General features: G+C 53.9%; 1 protein-coding gene across 1 annotated transcript in view; it reads right to left on the bottom strand.

The window, feature by feature from the left end:
• Window positions 1–892: 892 nt before the first annotated feature.
• Window positions 893–20,135, bottom strand: part of AGPAT4 (1-acylglycerol-3-phosphate O-acyltransferase 4) — a 111,981-nt gene continuing 92,738 nt past the window's right edge. The window contains exons 4-9 of the mRNA XM_057738877.1: window positions 14,361–14,522; window positions 13,010–13,163; window positions 9,284–9,386; window positions 8,484–8,559; window positions 3,256–3,454; window positions 893–1,433 (exon numbers count right to left, since the gene is read on the bottom strand). Coding sequence (XP_057594860.1) covers window positions 1,339–1,433; window positions 3,256–3,454; window positions 8,484–8,559; window positions 9,284–9,386; window positions 13,010–13,163; window positions 14,361–14,522 — 789 coding nt within the window. The 3' untranslated portion in view covers window positions 893–1,338. The remainder of the gene's footprint in view (window positions 1,434–3,255; window positions 3,455–8,483; window positions 8,560–9,283; window positions 9,387–13,009; window positions 13,164–14,360; window positions 14,523–20,135) is intronic.

Here is a 20,135-nt window from a genome sequence, read left to right as displayed (position 1 = left end):
CTGTATGGGTCAGTTCCCCCCAAAATAGGAGGTAAGTTCTGGGCTGCATGGAGCAGGCCAGGGAGATGGGCTCTTCCACTCAGTGCCCAGCGCGCATCCCCACCCATCAGGCCCACCCAGTGCTGCGGCGTCTCGGCCTGAGTCACGTGGGGTCCGGTATCTCACTGTTCTCCTCCGGAAACATCACTGCTTTTCTTTGTTCTTGTTTTGCATCTGGCATCTGTTGATTGGCAGCAGTTTACCGAAGTCCTGCATGTGGACCGTTATTCCAAAGACTGCCCGAGATGCCAAGGAGCAGAGCTGTTCTGTGTCATGGGAGTGGGGCCTTCCAGGAGGAAAGCAGAAGCCCAGGGGGACTGCGTAGCCCAGTATCCACTCAGTCTGACCCTGCTCAGAGGAGTTCCTGGGCTCCTCTATGGTCTTCTGTTAAAGTGAGCCTGCATTTGTTTGGGACCCAGTTTCTGCTTGCTGCCAAGATGAATAGCAGATGCAAAGTCATCTATCTCTCAAATCGCCGTAGAATACCCAGGCTTTAATGTTCAACTTCAAGATGAGTTTCTTCAGGGAGTTGGGCATATCTTCAAGACTTAGCCAGAGACTCCACTTCAGGGAGACGGGGGAGACCAGAGCTGCCTCATGGGGGCCCTGTCACCGTGTCCTGCAGACGGCGCTCAGCTAGCCTCCTGCACCTGCTGTCTCCACACACACTTGCTGGCTCCTGCATCTGCACGCTCACCTCCTCCAGCCACCCAGCCTGCCGGCCCTCCTCCTCCCAGCTGCCCCCTCATGAGCACCCTCCAGAGCAGTGTGGTCCAGACTCCAAAACGCAAGGCAGGGGCCGAACGGAAGGAGGGTTCAGGCTGTGTGAACACACCACAGAGGAGCCAAACACTTTAATTCTTTTTTTTTTGGAGGCATAATTTAGCCATCTTACCTAAAGTGCCTTTCACTCTGTCTGTGGCAATCCAGGGTTACAGAAAACTCAGCACCAAAGAATGGAAGGGAACTCACCCATGTTCCCCATCTCTGCCCTCGCCCTGTACCTCCAGTACCCTCTGAACAGTCACACTCCCCCCACCTCACTCTCACTCACGTGTTCTTTCTCTGACGCACATACACGCACGCACGCAGACTCACACAGAAAGAAAGAGAACCAAAGCCCACTAAAGCACATGGGGGAAAAGATTTAAGCACATCTTCCTCCCAATCTGGCGCTGAGACCATACCCCCTGCCTCCCCAGCAGGGGCTCACCCAGCTTCGTCACTGGGTCCCACCAAGGATGATGGCAGCGTCCACCAGTCCCCCAAGGTCCCCTTTGGATGGTGCCGCGTCCTGGATCAGTCGCTGTGTTTCTGCTTGCTGTCCATGTTGCCGTAGGCAGAGCCCTTGTCAATTTCTGTGACACCAATCATCCATCGCACCCCCACGGAAGCTGCAGAAACAGGAAGGGCAGGTTAGGAGAAGCCTGGAGGGGCTCTGGTGTGATCTGCCCGGTGAGAATCAAAGAAGGGAGCTCTGGAAATCTAAAGCATCAGCTGAGAGCTGGCTGACTTGGGGTGCACTTCATAATCCCTGCTTCAGTTACCCTTGAGCATGGGCGCCCGGGTCTAAGTGGACTAGGAGACATTAAAACAGCAAGCCTGTTCTGGTGGTGAGTTTCAAGCTTTCAGCACTGGAGGTGAACAGAATGTGGTAAGCTGCACCTGCTGGCTTGCAGAATTCCTCTGCTTCCTGTGCCGATCCCTAAGGCAAAGAGGATTCTCCGGTGAATGTAGTGCAGTAACTTACAGGCACCCTTCAGCAAAGCTTAATGAAGGACATTAAGGCCCTGGACAGTGCAGGAGCTCAAATTCCTATTTAGTGCCCAGCATGTTCCAATATTGCTTTTGGTGAGAGTTTTAGAGCAGCAGACAAAGTGCCTGCCTGCCTCTTCTCTGACAGCAGGATGTGGCCCAAACAGAAAAGTGGAGGACGTACACGAGAGCCTGGTTTAACCACTAGGAGGCTGGAAAACAGGGTCTAAGCACAGAAGCTGCGGTTTAAGCACTCCCTCTGGAGAGGACAGACGCGGTGAGCTCCTTGGGTACAGGGACCACGTCTATCTCCATCACCTCGATGTGCCCAGCACTAAACACAGGGCCTGGGAGTGCGGTCCGTTCACAGTACGCATATAAAAGTGGATAGATCTCAAGTGGCTGAAACAGCCACCATCATGATGCGCGTGTTTACAGAGCCTTAGCATCAGTGTCTGAACTCCCAGACCAGGGAACCGCCTGGGACAGAGAGTCCGCCCGGCACTCGAGGCTCACGGAGCCCGTGCATCAGTTACAGTGGGTGGCCTTCAGCCTGGGGCCAAACAGGCCGGGTCACAAGCCCCTGTCCCAGTGTTGGAACTCCTGTGCCATGGAGCTGATGATACTGTGGCGCGTGAACCACGGCCGCGGTGCTGCAAGGCTCCGTGTGAGGACCAAGACACTAATTCAAGGCAACGCGGAGCAGGGCTCACGAGGATGAGGCCTTGGGGAGACAGAGCAGTCGGTTTCTCCAAAGCTGGACATGCCCCATGTCTCCCAGGGAGTGTTGGCCTCTGCTCACCTCTGCGGGCAGCCCTCCCCAGCCGTAGTCTCAAGGAGCCCCAGCTTCCTCCAGAGGGTCTGGTCTGTGTGTTTGCCTTCCTGCTACTTCAGGGTGAAAGGCTGGGTGCATCCCTCCAACCTTATCCCCGCGGTGGCCTGGCAACCACAGCTCCCCTGGACTCCAGCCACGTGCAGTGGTAACAGGCTACCCCACTTCAAAAAGCGGCAGTGCCCAGGGACGCTTGGGGCTATGGAGAAAGAGCCGTCGTTTGGAACCACATACTGGTCAGATAAAGACCGTAGGAGGAGGAGAGAAAAGACTGAGTCACCCAACATCCCCACTCAGTGCACATGGCAGCCGAGGAGACGCACCCACACTTACTTCCCCCAAAAGGCCTGGAACCGCTTTGACTGGCAAAGAGCCTCTGTCGGTTCCTGCTGGGACCCAGGAGATGGTTTTCATGCTGATGAGCACGGGGCGCATGCGCACGGGGAGGGGGCGACGGGCGGGGGTCCCCCCAGACTGGGGGTCCCGGGCCCGGAGTCAGGTTCTCCCCATCGACCTACAGGATCTGCAGCCGGGCCTTGCCCTCACGGAGGGCGCAGAGCCGCCACCACCACCCCCCGCACCTGCCCCTCCCCAGATGCTCCCACCCGTTCCCGCTGCCCCGGACTCACCCACGAAGAAGACGAGGACGAAGCTGGCCAGCGTCAGGGAGGAGCCGCTGCTGACCATGTTGACGAGGAAGCGGAAGAACGGGTAGAGCAGCAGCGAGGCCCAGAACAGCCAGTTGACGAGCGTCCAGGGCCGCCGCGGGGGCACCATGGGCGTCTCGGGGAAGGTGCCGGAGCGCGAGTACTCCTCCTGGAGGGCGTCCTGCGGGCAGAGGGCCGCCTGACCTCCCGCCGCCCGCCCGCCCGCCGGCCCGCGGGTCCCCCCACCTCCTCCCTCGCCCCTTGGCCTCCCCGCCACGAGGCCGGGCGGCCCGCTGGGCCCGAACCTCCCGAGCCCAGGCCACTGCCACGGGGAGTCTCCCCAGCTCCACTCAAAGACCCTAACAGGGTCCCGGGGGCCCACAGCGCGCTTGCTGAGCAAAGCGCATCTGTGGCGCATCTGTGACCCGCTTGGCTGGCTCACGCCGTCGTGGCCCAGTTCTCCAGGGGGTCGAGGTTTCTGGAAAAACGAGCTTCCCACCCGAACTTTCTACCTTAGGTGCTGAACAACTGGAGACAGAGCTGACCAGAGTCGATCATACCTGTCTGCTTTCCCAACCAGGATGTACTGAACCGTAGCATTCTGTGACCGCTCAGGGGCATGATTACAGGGGTTCTCAAACGGGCTGCTTTGCAAGGAGAGCCTCTGGCCCTTCCTGGGCAGTTCACGGGCTCTGCGCTGCTGCCCCTCTAGCCCTGCGGGTCTCAGGGAAATCCCATGATCAAACAGTTGTAGGACAAAGGACTGTGTGCCAAGTGCCTCCACTCTGAATAGGTGAGGCAGACACAGCCCGCTAAATGGAGGACTTCCCAGGAGGTGACAGTGACATGTGGATGCCTGGAGAGACAGTGCCTCACTTGCCAAGGCCTCCCATTCTGCCTCCTGGCCAGAACTTGGGTGAATTTTCTCATCCCAGTGGGGCCACTAGGAGCCTGATAACTAGGTAACAGGGGTGCCGTGGACTGGATGTTTGCACCCGCCTCCCTGAATTCCTGCACTGAAACCTTAACCCCCAAAGATGGTCGTATTAGAAAGAGGAGCCTTTGGGGTGATTAGGTCATGAGGGTGGAGCCCCCATGAATGGCATTAGTGCCCTTATAAAAGGGACCCCAGAGAGCTCTCTTGCCCCTCCCACCGTGAGGACACAGCCACATGGATGAGGGCTGGGACCAGAACCTGACCATGCCGGCACCCTCATCTCGGACATGTGTCTGTTGTTTATAAGCCACCCAGCCTGTGACACTTTGTTATAGAAGCCTGACTGGACTATGACAAAAGGTGATATTTTGTGCCTTAAAAAAAAAAAAAAAGCTTTGGGGTGTCATTTATATTTAAAAAATGGGCAAGTTTTCTTTTTTTGAATTCTTTTCGTCAATAGCCTTGATAGTCCTTTTCTATTGTAATGTTACAGTGTGGAACGAAGGATGCTCTTCCTGTCTCCTTTCCAGTAAGACATTTGCTAAGCCAAGATTTTTCATCCGTACCTCTAACAAGAGGAGAAACCACTCCCTTTTCTAGGAGTCAGCAGGATTCAAAACGTTGCATTCACTCCAGGGTTTTTTTTTTCTCTTGTCTGATTAGAAAACTAAACCTCACCCAAGACCCCCACTGCTCTCCAGTGACACGGTGGCCACTGTGACTCTCACCAGCCTCCCGGGCTCCATCCCTGTGACTGTGACTTTGACTTTGCCAGGCGGGACACAGATGCCTGGGTCAGGGCCAGACATCAGCTCCAGCAGCAGAATGTTTATGGCCTCTCTGGGCTGTGTTACTTCTTTTGTAATAAAGTGTGCCCGGCAGGGAGAGGACTTTATATAAACGATGCTTCCATTTTTGGTCCCCACGTGCTATCATCCTGTGGCATATCATACATTGGAACTGGGAACTGTATTTCCTAGAAAGAAGCATCACCCCAAAAGTCTACAGGAGCGGGAGAGCCTGTTGACAGAAGACAAGTGCCCTGAGTCCACACTCTGTGCAGCTGCCACCCATGCACCGGGCAGAGGGGTGCCGAGCTGGGCCACCCACGTGCAGCTGCACCGACTGGGCTTTCCCAGCATCAACTCGGCAATATAAAATTTCTCTTATGACCCTGGGGTAGAAAGGGAAGAAAAGGAGAGGAATAAGACGGGGCGGGGGGCAGAAGGAAAGAGCTGGTGCCTCTTGGTCAACAAATGCAGGCACGGGGAGCCTTCTAGGAACAGCCCTCCCAGGCGTCAGCCAGGGCTCGGGCCTGGGAGTGTGTCGTTTGCAGAGGACTGTGCCTTGGGGCCAAGCCCGCCACCCTTCCAAGGAGCAATGCCCTCAGTGTAAAGCGGAAAACCCACTGCCAGCTTGAAAATCCCTGAGTTCTAATTCCTGAAGGCCAGTGCCTGGGAGCACAGCCCTTCCCACCAGCCCCCAACTCTGCACCCCACAGAGTGACCTTGGCCTCGGGGACCCTGGGGACACCTACAGGGCAGCTCGGGGTGTTGCGTCTTTCACCCGGGTCTTAATTTGCACCATGAATGGCTCATTGCTCACCCCTTCAGCAAACTTCACACTATAACCCAGGGAGGCACCTTCAGTTAGAAATGAAAAGTTAGAATTTGTCCAAACCACACAAGAGAGACCACGACGGCTCTGGGGAGAGGGGGGCCTGGGATCATAGGTTCAACCTGAGATGGAGTTCGTTCACCTGGGAGCTGTGTCCCCCAGGAGAGCACTTGAGGGTGCCAAGGCTTCTTGACGCCTGAGCTCCCCGGCCAGCAGGGGCCCCAAGTGCTGACATGCAACACACCCTGTACGCTGTCTAAATGCTAGCTTGGTCCCGCTTAAAGGCTGGCCCTGCTTTCCGAGCTGAATACCTTTCCTCTTTTAGAGAGTGTTAAAATGGCAGAGGTGAGTTCCTTTTTACTGTATTCACGTCCCTGCTGAAACAAAGTGTTCGCCCACCCAAGTGGCGGCCCCCCCACCCGCCAACATTTTGCATAAACTTATCTGTGAAACTGAACCCGTCTGAGAGCTGCTGCCTTAAACATCCCAAGCCCAGAATCAACAGAATCGTCCTTCGACACCATCCCCCAGCAAGGTGAAAATTAAAAGGGACCCCCTGCCTCCGCCTTGGATCCGTGTGGAAGGGTGCCAGGATTTCCCACACGTCCAACCTCAGACGCACGCGGGCTCCTGAGAAAGTGGGGCTGACACAGAAACCACAGCAATCCACACTTCCTCTGCAGGCACCACCGACCACTTTCTCTTACTGGTCAGCGGTCGTCCCTCAAGGGAAGAGGCCAGACTCAAAGGTCTGCTCACGGCACAGGGGACAGGGCTGCAGTGCCAGCCCTTTGTGGGGAAGGGACCTGGCCCCCGAGCCCTGGCTTTGATGAACGCGCTGGAAGACGTGCACTGCTTCCTCATCCCCTGGACCTTAATTTCCTCACCACGAGTACAAGAGCCGTGAGCTAGATGGTCCTTTCGAGAACTCCTTGCAAACTGAGCACTGTCACTTAATGCTAACGCAGTTTAGAGGGAAATCGGAGACTGTAAGAAGGAGAAAAGGAGCTTCTGAGAAACACGCAGGGGACTCAGTTTCCACAGTGACGGGGTCCCGCCCGAACACGGGGGAGAAAATGCCGATGGGGAAAACCCTCTTTGCTGTGATGGGTTTCGGGGCCACATTGTTGTGGATTTGTTAACGCGGCTCTTTATGAAAGGATTCAGTTCTTAGGCCTTAGCACGCTTTTCTTACGAGCAGCGGCAATTTGTATACTGCTAAATGACTAAACCAGAAGACAGCACAAGGAAAATGCTGCCTTGTGCAGGAACCCAGAGGGAAGGAATTTCTGTTGTTTCATGTTTCTTTGGCAGGGCCCAGACCTGCATTAGCCCAGAACCTCAAAAACGCCAAATCTCCCTGTTAAAAAGCGACAGGCAGTGCATTTCCACCCATAGATCCTTAGACCATCTGCGTCAGAAACAGGGTCCTAGAAACACATGTTTCTAGTTCGCCCTCAAACCTACTAAGACTCCGAGGCTGAGGCCCAGGAATCTGCATGTTCCATGCTCTGGTGGCCGGCAAACCAGTCCCTCCCGACCATTCATGAGAGGAGACTGGAGAGCTTTACCCACAAGCCATCCAGGAAGACCAAACAGCAGCTCAGAGAGTGGGGTTTAAAGTCATTACTGGAAAACCACGTCCTTGGGGACACAGGTGCGACTTCTTGCTAAGAGAATACCAGTATCTTGAGTCTAAAAACTGAGGGTATTTCTAAGAGCATCTCTGCTTCATCTGATGGTGGGAATTTGGGAGTCTCTTGGACCGAAATCCCAACACATTCTCAAAGGTGGGATTAAAATTCTTATTCAACGGTAGTGCAGGCCCCGTGACAGTCTGTGTGACTATCTTCTCTTGAGCAATGGGGCAAAAAAGACACACATCCGTCAGTCTGTATTCATGGAATTTGGTGACACTAAATCAGAACCCTACCGGATATATTTGATTCTAGATAATGAGCGGGTTTCAAATGTGTGATGGATTCAGAAAATGTTTCCTGGCCCTAAAAATGCCTTTCTCACCAGGTGGAAGCTAAACTTCTCTCCTTCGTAAGATCAAGCGGTTAGAGCCGTAATTAGTCTCCCTCTGCCCCCAACATGTCTTTGAGCAAAGAAACCACTGAAAGACAAGGCCTTGCTCAGAGGAAGGAAAGAGAATGTGGGCGGGGGGAGGGTTGGACTACAGGTGGGAATGGGGGCGGGCACTGCATCAGATCAAACCCGGCCCAGATGGACCCCTGTGGGCCTTCGTCCTGCTTATGCTGGTGATGTTTTGAGGCCAGACAGGCAACCAAGCTGTGGACCCAGAGCCATCTCTGCCAAAGAGAAACCCACACCCCGAGGATATTTTGCCTTCAGACAAGTGGCTAGAAAATGGACAAGGGCTCTAGGGATCATCACTTCCCTTTTTGTCCATTACGCCCATAAAACAGTTCCATGCTTTCTGTGACACCCCCTTTACACGTATTTTGCGATGTTCTTCTCCCTGTTGCCAAGTAGAGTGTCAGCTCTGGGGTCATTAAAATCCAGGGCATGAGCTCTCGCCCAGTGAGAAGAGGCTTACCCTCCGCTATCAACTCCCAAAGGCCCCACAGCACCCACAGCTGCCGCTTGAAATGGACCCTTAGGTGATATAGAACCACCCCGCAGCACTGACCTTCTCCTGGTAGAGCTTGTGCAGCCAGGCTGCGCACCTGTCCTCATCTTCCGGGACGTCTTCTAAAGGAATCCGCCTGCAAAGCAGAGAGCAGCTAGCAAAGAGGAGGCCCACGCCAGGTGCCCTGACAGTGCTCGTCATCTTCCGGCTGCTATTGAGGCAGCCTAGATCATGTGGACGTGAGAGGGTCATTCAGTTGATCAAGAGGGGACGTCCACACCCGGACTGGGGAAATACGGGCCCAAATGCAGTCCTGGCCCACGGCAGGGCTGGCCCAGGGCCTGATTCGGTGACTCAAACGAGACCCGACAAGAAGGACACCTGCCTCTCCGTGCTCTCTAGCTTGGAATGTAGCACATAAGGGAGACGCTGCTAAGAATGTCCTCTATCTGCTTCTAGGCCTCTTTGTAAGTTACGGATGCTTTCATCTGTGTCTATTCCTATGGAGTAGACACATCCTCCCCAAAAAAAGGTCAATAAAATAAACTCTCACATTCGGTCTCAAAGATGACTGTAAAGTACTGTCTTTCATTTGTCGGACCAGAGCTCTTTGCTGAGAATGATTTGGTGGGATAGAATCAGGAAGTGGCTGGGAAAACAAGAGGCTTCACCTAATTATTTACAACAGTGCAGGAGTCTCTCTTAATACAAACATGACTGTGAACACATTCCATTCAATACAGACTGCAGGCAAGAAAATATTAATAGATTCCCATGGAAGGTGGTCTGCGGGTCATTTGTGCTTAATTTACATTGGGAGGGGCATTCTATTTTCTGGAAAGGAAATGCAGCCAACTTACCTAACATATAAATCTGCGTGATATTTCTTTCCATTTAGGACTCCCAGCAGTGTTGGATTTTCATTATTTCTGAAATTGAGTGTACAGTCATATACAGCTGAAACTATAAAAAAATAAAACAAATACAAAGCAGTATATAGCGTGTGAACCCAATTTCGTTTTGTAGATATACATATTGGAAAACAATAATCAAATTGCTAGCTGATTATCTTGGAATGAAGGGACTACTGGTTTCTCCATCATGCTTTTCTATATTGTCCAAATGTTCTACATTGAGCACATATCACGTTCTGTCATCAGAAAAGCACACGATAACTTAGTAATAGAAAATAGTTACTACTGAGGTCAGATCAGCTTAAAGCAATACTGCACTGGCCCATCCTGACGTACTACAACAGATATCAGTATTTAAACAAGTGTCGATGGTAAGGTCAATCAATGCCAAGAATACTATCTCAGGAGGCTTCTGAGTTGCGGCAGCATCACCATTCTATGTGCATTTTTCCCCTAGAAAAATAAGATGGCTGTAAAACTAGAATAAGATACTGGAAACTTCCTAAGGAATTAAAACATGGAGTAGTCAGTTGACACACGGCTGGAAAACAAACAAGAATGTGTGATTTTAACCAGTCTGCCCACTGGTGAGTTAACCTGTCAGCATATTGAAAGTTATGTCAACGTTCACTGCTGCAGCCCCAGGGCCTGGCCTGGGCTCCATGAATGCTTCGTGGAGGGGAGGCTGGCGGGATGGGAGGATGGGAGGATGGCGGGATGGGAGGATGCATGAAGGAACAGTAGGCAAGAGCAGAGTAGAAATACTGAGCGGAAACAGATGGCCCTTCCCGCAGTCAGTAAGGCAGGACTGAACAGTGGAAAGAACAGGAGTCTGGTGGTCAGTCTGGGTGCAAATCCCAGGCCCACCTTTTCCCAGCGGTGGGATCTACTCTTGGACAGTCCACTCAACCTCCCTGAGCCCATTTCTCCCGGGGAGTGGGACTCAGGATGATGAATGGGACTCAGCGCTTCCCAAAGGGCACGGCATGTTGTTTGTGCCAGGCAGACTTTACCGACAGCTCTGCATACCTGCAATTACTACCAATAGTGTGGGTGGGGTGATGGGTGGCTAGAAAGTCATCTGGTCTGGCTGGAAACATGAAGAACCAAGGTTCCAAAAGCACCGTCCATTTGCTTCTACCTACTGCCTGACCACCACGTGGGGCCTACAGGGTGTCCTCCGGCAGCTGGGCTGCATCTTAGCCAAGGGGAGAGGGTGCCAGCAGGTAGCTCCCCACCCCCTCCACCTAAGCAACCACTCCCCTGTCCTCCCCCATGGGGAGAGGCCTCCCTCTCCCTAGAAAGAGTAAGGCTGGTGGAGAATAACCTTCACATTCAGTATGTCGTCCAGCCATTTTAAGCATAAAATTACATAGAGTGCGAGGCCTTCAGGCTGCACAGGGTTTGGCCGCAGAGCCCCAGGGGGTGAGAGCTCATGCTGGTCAGTGGGTTTCACCTCTCCTTTCCTCACGCCACTCTTACACAGGAGCCTGATGCTTGCAACAGACACGGGGTTACTCTGATTAATCAAGGATGGGGGACAGCCGCAGGGGTTCCCCAGAGAACAGCTTAAATTTGCACAGTTCCTTCCTTTTCCAGAAAAGAAACCCCAAGGTCTTGAAGTGATAGAACTGGGCCTGGCACTACATCCATCTGCCTGCAAAGCCCAGGAGAGGGATGAGCCAGCCCCTGCCCTCCCCGCCCGCCAGGCGGCCTGGGTGTGAGCCCAGCCTGCCGTGTGATAGTGGAGCCACTTGAGATAAGTTCCTCATCCTTCAAGCCCCAACTTCCTCCTCTGTAAACTGGAAGTAAAAAAAGTGTCCTCCACTGCATCTGCGGGGCACGGGCTCTGGCCACACGTCGTGTGGGGTGCTTGTGCTGTCGGGAGCACCGCAGGTGCCCGGCTACCGCCATCATCATCACTATTCACAGCTGTGGGACAGCCCGCAGAGCTGGGCAGCCTTGCCCCTTCAGCCTGTACGCAAAGCTCAGTCTCCCAGGGAGTCTCGCTGGTCAGACCCAGGCAGGGAGGACCAGAACCGGAAGCTGGACACCCCCACCTGGAAGAGAAGGTGAGGGGCACAGGGGGCAGGAGGGGGGGCAGGACTCCTAACCACAGCCAACATTTGATTAAGTGTTTATTCTATGCCAGACCTGATGCTTGAGTCCTCCACATATTGTCTCATTTAAGCCTACGTGCACCCCTAAGATTCTACAGAAGAGCACACCTAGAATCCGAGAGGTGAACTGACTTGTCCCGGGTCACACAGCTGGTGAGGGGAGGAGCCAGGACCATCCGCAGGCCCCCTGACTCTGCTGGATGGAGCAGACGCAAGCAGCTCGTGTCTGGGAGGTCGGAGGAGGATGGAGGGGTGGGTGGGCATCCCCGTCCTGATTGCTGGGGTCAGGCCTGGGGCAGCAGGGAGCTCACGGACAGGCAGGTTCCAGTCTTTGGGGTGAATCCAGAGCAAAGCAGGTCTGTAAGCAGACAGCTGGGGCCCCTCTGAGGCCGGGTTCCCTTGGGAGGCTGGGGCAGAGCAGAGGGAGGTGCAGGCGGCCACGCCTTGGCAGGACCTTGGTGCCGGAAGCCAGAGTCCAGGACCCACGGTCCCGTCCTCTCCCTCGGAGCGATGGCGGGCTGCCCGGATGTCGTGAGGATTAGAGGTTTGTGATGCAGGTAGCATGGGGACAGTAAGGTGCAATCTGGGGACAGAAGGGTAGGAGGGAAGCAGGGGAAGAATCTGTGGGAGGGACCCAGGGTCGCCTGGAGCAGTCAGAGACCTTTAGGGCCTCCACCTGTCAAAGTCAGACTCGGACCTGCCCTCGCTCCATCCGCAGGAGCCGGGGTGGCCAGTCTGCGATCACAAAGCTCCCGCTGGTCTCCGCCTCCCCCCGACACCGGCGTGGAGACAGCATGGGAAACACCGCACCGTCCACACTCACATCCCCCGACCCAAATCCCCGGTGCAGGCCGGGGAGGAGTTGGGGGCCTCGGCCTCACCAGGCGGAGAGTACCGGGGCTGGGCCCGCAGGGAGGTCCCCCAGCTCAGCCCTCCCACCTCGGGAGATGCGGGACAGGGCAGTGGGGCTTCAGGCAGCCCCGGGGCAAGAAAGGGTAAAGCACGTGCTTCCAAACTGAAGGGACAAGAATTCACCAGGAGACAAAAGACTGGAGCAAGCTGGTCTTATTGCTCCTTGCTTCTTGTCCTTACCTACAGTAATTTAGGGCTCCAAGACTCAAGGCCACCGGACGGACGACAAGGTCACAGAGATCATTGTCTGGGGGCAGCTGGTGCCACAGACCGGCAAGAAATGCCAAACAAAGCAAAACAACAACAAAAACCTGGGCTGACCGGGTGTGGGGCCCCAGGGACCCAGCACGGCCCGCAGCCTGCTGTACCCGCGCCGAGCAGCAGAGGGCAGTGTTGGCCTAGCGTCCGTGTGTGTGCATGTGGTGCGTGCGTTTCACGTGGTGTGTGTGCGTGTGTGCACTTGTACAGGCAGTGGCCACTCCTCCAATGCCGGGTGCCCGGACCCTGGATAACCAGGGGTGACGTGCCAGCCTCCACCCCTGGATCCGCTCGGTCAGCTGGGGGGGCCGCGAGGAAGCTACTCCTATGGGTGGGGGGGTCCCCTTCCCTCAACGCAGGGGGCCTGCGGGGTCGTCCTTACCTACATTTCTCAAACTCCTCACGGTGATGGCGAAGCCCTTGGTGCGAGGCAGCAGGTGGTGCTTGAGGCTGGGCAGCCCCTTGGCCTGGGCCACCTGCATGCTGATCTGGTGCTTCTTCTCCGTGAACCGCGTGCCCTCGCAGTGGATCAGGAACTGGAAGGGACAGGGCGGCCGTCACTCACGTCCCCGCGGCCACTCCCACGCCCCATGGTCGCTCAGCTCTGAGGTCACACACACAGCCCCGAGGTCACATGAGGTCTCGGGGTCCAACGCACCCTCCCCCATCATACGCCGCAGTCACACACGGTCCCACAGGGGCCTCAGGAAGTGGCCGGAGCGGGGATGGCCTGGCAGCTGTGCCTGCCTCCCCCTCAGGCAGGACCTCCGGCCTGCACGTCCACTGTGTTCAAGAGTCTGTGAGCTTCGGAGAGAAAGGGTTTAGGTTTGAGGCTTAGGAAGCAGAGGGGTGAGCGCATGTGTGTGTGACTGGGCACCTCGAGTGTATGAATGGGACCTGGGTGCCCCAAGTGTGAGTGTAACCTGGGTGCCCCGAGTGGAGTGTGACCAGGGCACCCCGAGTGTATGAGTGTGACCCGGGTGCCCCAAGTGTATGAGTGTGACCCGGGCACCCCAAGTATGTGTGACTGGGGCACCCTGAGTGTGTGTGTGACCCGGGCACCCCGAGTGTGAGTGTGACCCGGGCACCCCGAGTGTGTGTGTGAACCGGGTACCCCGAGTGTGTGTGTGACCAGGGCACCCCGAGTGTGAGTGTGACCCGGGCACCCCGAGTGTGTATGTAACCGGGGCACCCCGAGTGTGAGTGTGACTGGGGCACCCCGAGTGTGAGTGTGACCCGGGCACCCCGAGTGTGAGTGTGACCAGTGCACCCTGAGTGTGTGTGACCCAGGTGCCCCGAGTTTAAAAGTGTGACCCAGGCGCCCGGAGTGTGAGTGTGACCAGGGCACCCCGAGTGTGAGTGTGACCAGGGCACCCCGAGTGTGTGTGTGACCAGGGCACCCTGAGTGTGAGTGTGACCGGGGCACCCCGAGTGTGAGTGTGACTGGGGCACCCCGAGTGTGAGTGTGACTGGGGCACCCCGAGTGTGAGTGTGACCAGTGCACCCTGAGTGTGTGTGACCCAGGTGCTCCAAGTTTAAAAGTGTGACCCAGGCGCCCGGAGTGTGAGTGTGACCGGGGCACCCCGAGTGTGAGTGTGACCGGGGCACCCCGAGTGTGTGTGTGACCGGGGCACCCTGAGTGTGAGTGTGACCAGGGCACCCTGAGTGTGAGTGTGACCGGGGCACCCCGAGTGTGAGTGTGACAGGGCACACATTGGGCCGGGCGCACGTACGAAGTACTTCTCTGGGTAGTCCCGCAGGTGCAGCAGGCTCTCGGAGACAGTCTTGCGGTCCTGCTCCCACTTGCGCGTGCAGAAGACCATCTCTGTGAAGTACCACATCCAGCCGATTATGGGCACGTAGGCCAGCTCCTTCTTGGCCAGGACCTTGGAGCCCTGAAACAGAGGGGGTCCGGGGCGTCCGTGAAAGGGGGCGTGGGCCCCTCCCCCACGGCTGCCAGAGACCTCTCCAGAAAGAGGAGTGAACGTGCACTCCAGACCCATGGAGACAGTTCCCAAAGACGGGGAGGCAGGGCACCACTGACCTGGAGCCGCCACACCGGGCAGCTGGCGGTCAAGGTCGTGCCAACCCTGCCCCATGGGGTGGGGAGCAAGGGGGCCTGGCTCTCCAAGGGGAGGGCAGGCACCCGGAGCCGTCGGGAGCTTCTGGGGGCCATGGGGATGCTGCACCAGTTCACACAGGTGCCCACCCCCAGGTGTGCTCACTAAGCCCACCACTCAGACCTCCCCCGCTCCTCAGCAACCTTGCTGAGTGGGTGGGCAGACACTCCTCTCCTTACAGACCAGGAACCGTGGCCTGGCGGGCGGGTTCGCTGGGTCGGACGGTTAGGAAATGGTGGAGCCGGGAGGTGAACTTGGATCAGCAGAGGCGCTGGGAGCGCTCCACTCGCCCCATGGCCAGCGCACCCCCCCAGGCTGCCGGCCCTGCAGGCCCCTAACAGGTGGGGGGGGGTCGAGCAGGGATCCAGTGGGGTGGAGGGGGCAGGGGAGACATAAGAACAGCTTTTGATCTCATGGATTGGGTTCTATATTCTTTGCCCCGATTTTGGAATTGGCCAAAACGCTCCTAGAAACAGCCGCCACCTCTCAGTGGCAGAGATGACGGAGGCGGTGATGCGGACAGGCGGTGGGCTTGCTGTGCTCCTGGTGACAACTGTCTGGTTACGCCCCCGAACCCATGAGGCCCGGAAGCAAGAGCGATACTTCAGCATGGCCCCGCTCTTTTCCCCGTCACTCCCACGACGACGACGAAGCTCGGCAGAGGGGCGATGGGCCACATCCCCCAACCCACGCACGCAGGCCAGAGAAAGGTGTAAACAGCCACTTGCTCCCTGGACCATAAAAAGCAACAAGCATCTTCCCCATCGGGAGAAGAAAAAGCACAGGTACCTTTCAGGTGTAGCCTCTACACGTTTTGATGGGTTTGGGTTTTGTTTTTCCCACACACAAATTTCCAACATGCAAATTCCCTCGAAAAGAACCAAGCCTGGGGAATTCCCTGGTGGTCCATTGGTTAGGACTTCACACTTCCACTGCAGGGGGCAAGGGTTTGATCCCTGGTCGGGGAACCAAGATCCTGCATGCCCAGGAAGGGGAGGGAGGGAGTAAGGAAGCCGTAAAATCTGAGGACCTGCTCCCGAGCACCGAGAGGCAAGTCCCCACGTGAACCAGGCACAGGCTACACTTTCTGTAATTACCACGCGCCCCCACAGGAGCTGTCTAACGCTTGTCTGCTGTGTCCACGCGCGGGTGTCACGCCGTGGGAGGCCCCCAGGCCCTCTCCTGAGCCGCGCCCTCCCATCAGCAGGGATGTTCTCCTGGTCCCTGCTCCCAGCCTTTCAGTCTCCTCTCTGCTCCAGGCCTTGAAGATGAAAATGAAACCAAAAATCCTTACCAATGAACCAAACTTACCTTCTAGGCAGGTTAGGATCGTTTAAAAAACTACATATTCCTGCTCTCTTTCCAAAAATAATTTGTGGCAATTTGAAGGAGTTATAAATGGGGATCTATTCGATAGCCAAGAGAGGGATCCTGTACTCCAAAGCAGCAGCCGTTGGGGCTGGAAGGTGAATGAATGGTCCAGGGCAGTCATTCACGCTGTCTGCTGGGGAAAAGTACCCTCGGGGGCATGTCCTATTAATGGGTCCGTCCCACGAGACCCGGGGGGACTTAATGGTTGGCCCCCGTGACCTGCTGCTGAAAGGAAATGGCGACTTTGACAGTGACGTGGGATGTACGTGGAGACCAAAGAGGTGACCTCAAGAGCCTGTGTGTCCGTCCCTGTCGTACTGTTACAGCACTCAAATCATCTAAATGCCCCTCAGTGGAGGAATTCTATGAGTTACCACAACATTGTAAACTAACTATACTTGGATTTTTAAAAATTAAAGTAAAAAAAAGTTCCATCAGGCTTCCTAGGTGGTGCAGTGGTTAAGAACCTGCCTGCCAATGCAGGAGACAAGGGTTCGATCCCTGTTCCAGGAAGATCCCACATGCTGCGGAGCAACAAAGTCCATGCACCACAACTATTGAGCCTGCGCTTTAGAGCCCGTGAGCCACAGCTATTGAGCCCACGTGCCACAACTACTGAAGCCCATGCACCTGGAGCCCGTGCTCCACAACAAGAGAAGCCACCGCAATGAGGAGCCCCCACACCACAACGAAGAGTAGCCCCCACTCACCACAACTAAAGAAAACTCACACGCAGCAACAAAGACCCAACACAGCCAATAAATAAATAAATAAATTTATAAAAAAAAAGTTCCATGGATTATGTCGTATATGATGTATCATACAAACAGTAGCCAGTGGGCCAAATCTGCTCTGCCATTGTTTTGTTTTGTTTTTTTAAAGCTCTTTATTGGAATATAATTGCTTTACACTATTGTGCTATTTTTTGAGGTACACCAAAGTGAATCAGCTATATTTATACATATATCCCCATATCTCCTCCCCCCTGCAGCAACTCCCTCCCACCCTCCCTATCCTGGCCCTCTAAGTCATCACCCATCATCAAGTCTATCTCCCTGTGTTATGCAGCAACTTCCCACTAGCTATCTATTTTGCATTTGGTAGTGTATATATGGCTATGCTACTCTCTCACTTTGTCCCAGCTTCCCCTTCGCCCCCCCGCCCACCCCGTGTCCTCAAGTCCATTCTCTACATCTGCATCTTTATTCTTGCCCTGTCACTGGGTTCATCAGTACCATTTTTTTTAGATTCCATATATATGAGTTAGCATACGGTATTTGTTTTTCTCTTTCTGGCCTGTTTTTATAAACAAAGTTTTATTGGGACACAGCCACTCTCTTTCACATACCCGTTGCCTCCGGCTGCTTCCATGCTCCAGCAGTTGAGTTGAAAAGTCGTGACAGAGGCTATGTGGTCCACGAAGCCTAAAATATTCACTATTTGGACAATCACACACAAAGTTTGTAAACCCTTGATTTACAGCCACTAAAATTTGTTTCCTATGAATATTTAATGGCTGGGGAAATGCTTTATATTAAGACTAAATGTTTTTAAAAATCTGGAATCAAAGCTGAGTTTATAGTCTGACTATGACCAAATGGAAAATGGTAAACTGGAGAAGAATAACAGCAGCCATAGCTGGATAGTGAGATTAGAAGTGATTTTTAAATTCTGTTAGATTTTCCTGTTTTTCGTTTTGTTTTTTGAAGATGAAGTGGTGGACATCAGCACATTTTCAACCATTTGCTTCTGGAACCTGAAGCTTTGGATCAAAAACAGCCTATCTGTTTTTGACGAGGAAAAGGAACAGAGCATCCATTTCTGTTTTTATGCCGAATTAATCCATCTTTCAACCTTAAAATTCTGGATGTTACGGTTAGGCCTAGACCTTGATGTTGATTTTGTTTACCTGGTGAGCCTCAGCTTTCCTGGCTGTATTATCATGAGCAAAGCAACACTTAACTGAAAGTCTGGCTGTAAAGATCTAGTAACACATGGAAACATATACGAAAGCTCCTAGCTGAGGACAGGACACACAGGTGTTCCATAACGTGTAGCTATTACTGCTGCCACAAAGTAGTGGCAGAATGTCCCTTTTAATTCAACCCATCTCTTAAGCCAGCTTTAGAATGTAGCAATAACAATAGCTACACTTCGTAAAGCACTCCCCCATAGGCACTGGGCTAGGAGGCTCACAGGAGTAACTCATTTACCACCAAAAGACGAGGCCAACCAAAGGTTTCTACATATGGATGGTAATGCCTTTATGGGAGAATGTACAAGAAAACACATCCGTTTCATGGATTCTAGATTAGTTTTGAAGGTAGGCTGAGAGAATTTACTGATGAATTAGATTTATCAACAGAGCCATCTAGGCGCAAGCATATCTAGAAAACAAAAAATGTTCCCAGGCAGCACTGAGCAAGTCACAACTACAAGCGGCTGAAATGTACCCCTGGCCACTTTCTAGCGGCTACAGGAAGTCACTGTCATCACATCACATCCTACGATGAAAAGTTTATGAAACTTTCTAGCCTGTGTGCGTGTGTGTCTGTGTGAGAGAGAGAGAGAGAGAGAGAGAGAGAGAGAGAAAGAGGGAATTATCTTGAGAGAGAGAGAGGGAATTATCTTACCACAGATGCCCAATCGATCTAATTAAGCAGCCCGTAATCACTGCCAGGACCACCCAGCTGCTCAGGGAAGCAGCCAGCCCCATGAGTCCCAAAGTCAGCACCTCCAGCCGACTGGTCAAACCCTGTGCAGAGACCATATGGTGCTAGAAAGACCTGCTCTAAGGATGCCGTAAGAGCTGATGTATCCAACCCGAGATTGTGTGGCTCTTGCCTCACTTCTCTCAGCTCCACAGCCTCTGTGGTTAAAAAAATGAGCAGAATCAGGACTTTCCAGCTGAGGTTTTTCTTCAACACGGCCACTTGCCAACTGATAAGGTGAAACTGTTAGCTGTTGATGCCGGGTTTATAGGATGGCTGGAACCAGCAGGGCATCCTCTTCAGACACCGTTGCATCATGTCCCCTACTCCTCTGACCAGTCTGCAGGGACCAGCAGAGAACACAAGTAGGGACTGAGACTAGTCAGCAAGATGGTACCTGGTCAAAGGGTTGTTTGCCTGAATATCTCTTTCTGGCTTCCTTCCTGAAGGTCCACCATCATGGCTACCAGTTGGGTTCACCCAAGGTCATTTATTTCTACTAAATATATAAAATACCTGAATGGGGTATCTTATGTGGAACTCTGAAAACACATAAGACTTTGATGATAAACAGGCTAGAGCATGCACACTTTAGCCCTCTGAACTTGTTCTTGACTGTGAGGTAAAGATACAGTCGCAAATGTTTAAGATTGCTGGAGACCAGCCACGCTGTGCAGCCCCCATCACCACAGACGACCAGCAAGTCAACCAACAGCTCAGCCTCTATCATGAGGTGTGATATGTGAACTTGACCCTCAAAGCTATTCTGGTCGTGCAGCAGGTATTGGCCAAAAACCTCCTCGGTACTGGGAACACAAAGATGGCTAGGACTGTCCGTGGCCTTCAGGTGCTCAGAGTCTACTGGGAAGAGAGAAACGAACCTAGCACTTTCAGTGCTATTTCTGCCATTCAACTCTGCAAAGAAATTGTTGACAGACATGCTCCCCAGCAAAAGAAATAGGTGCAGGACAGGAAAAGATGAGACTAGAATATGTCTCTGTATAAGTCCCCGGCCACAGTGAAACGCAGAGGAAAAGACTGGAGCTCAAAATCGTGAACCAGAGTGGGGTGTGTGTGTGTGTGTGTGTGTGTGTGTGTGTATGTGAGAGAGAGAGGGAGAGAGAGAAGGTGAGAGACTCAATCTGTGCCAACTAGGGTACCAGATGTGGCCTAACTCACTAACACTGCATTTCTTTCTCTTGCTTTCTCCCTTATCAGATGCTAAGTAGGAAAATGCTGGGGACCTTACACCACCAGAAAAATCTCAAGAGAGTCCCAAAGCAAAACGGACACTGTCCCACAATTA

This window comes from Hippopotamus amphibius, chromosome 6 (assembly GCF_030028045.1).
Source record: "Hippopotamus amphibius kiboko isolate mHipAmp2 chromosome 6, mHipAmp2.hap2, whole genome shotgun sequence".
NCBI classification, from domain to species: Eukaryota; Metazoa; Chordata; class Mammalia; order Artiodactyla; family Hippopotamidae; genus Hippopotamus; species Hippopotamus amphibius.
The sequence above is the reverse complement of the archived record's forward strand: the minus strand, read 5'-3'. Positions and strand labels throughout refer to the sequence as shown.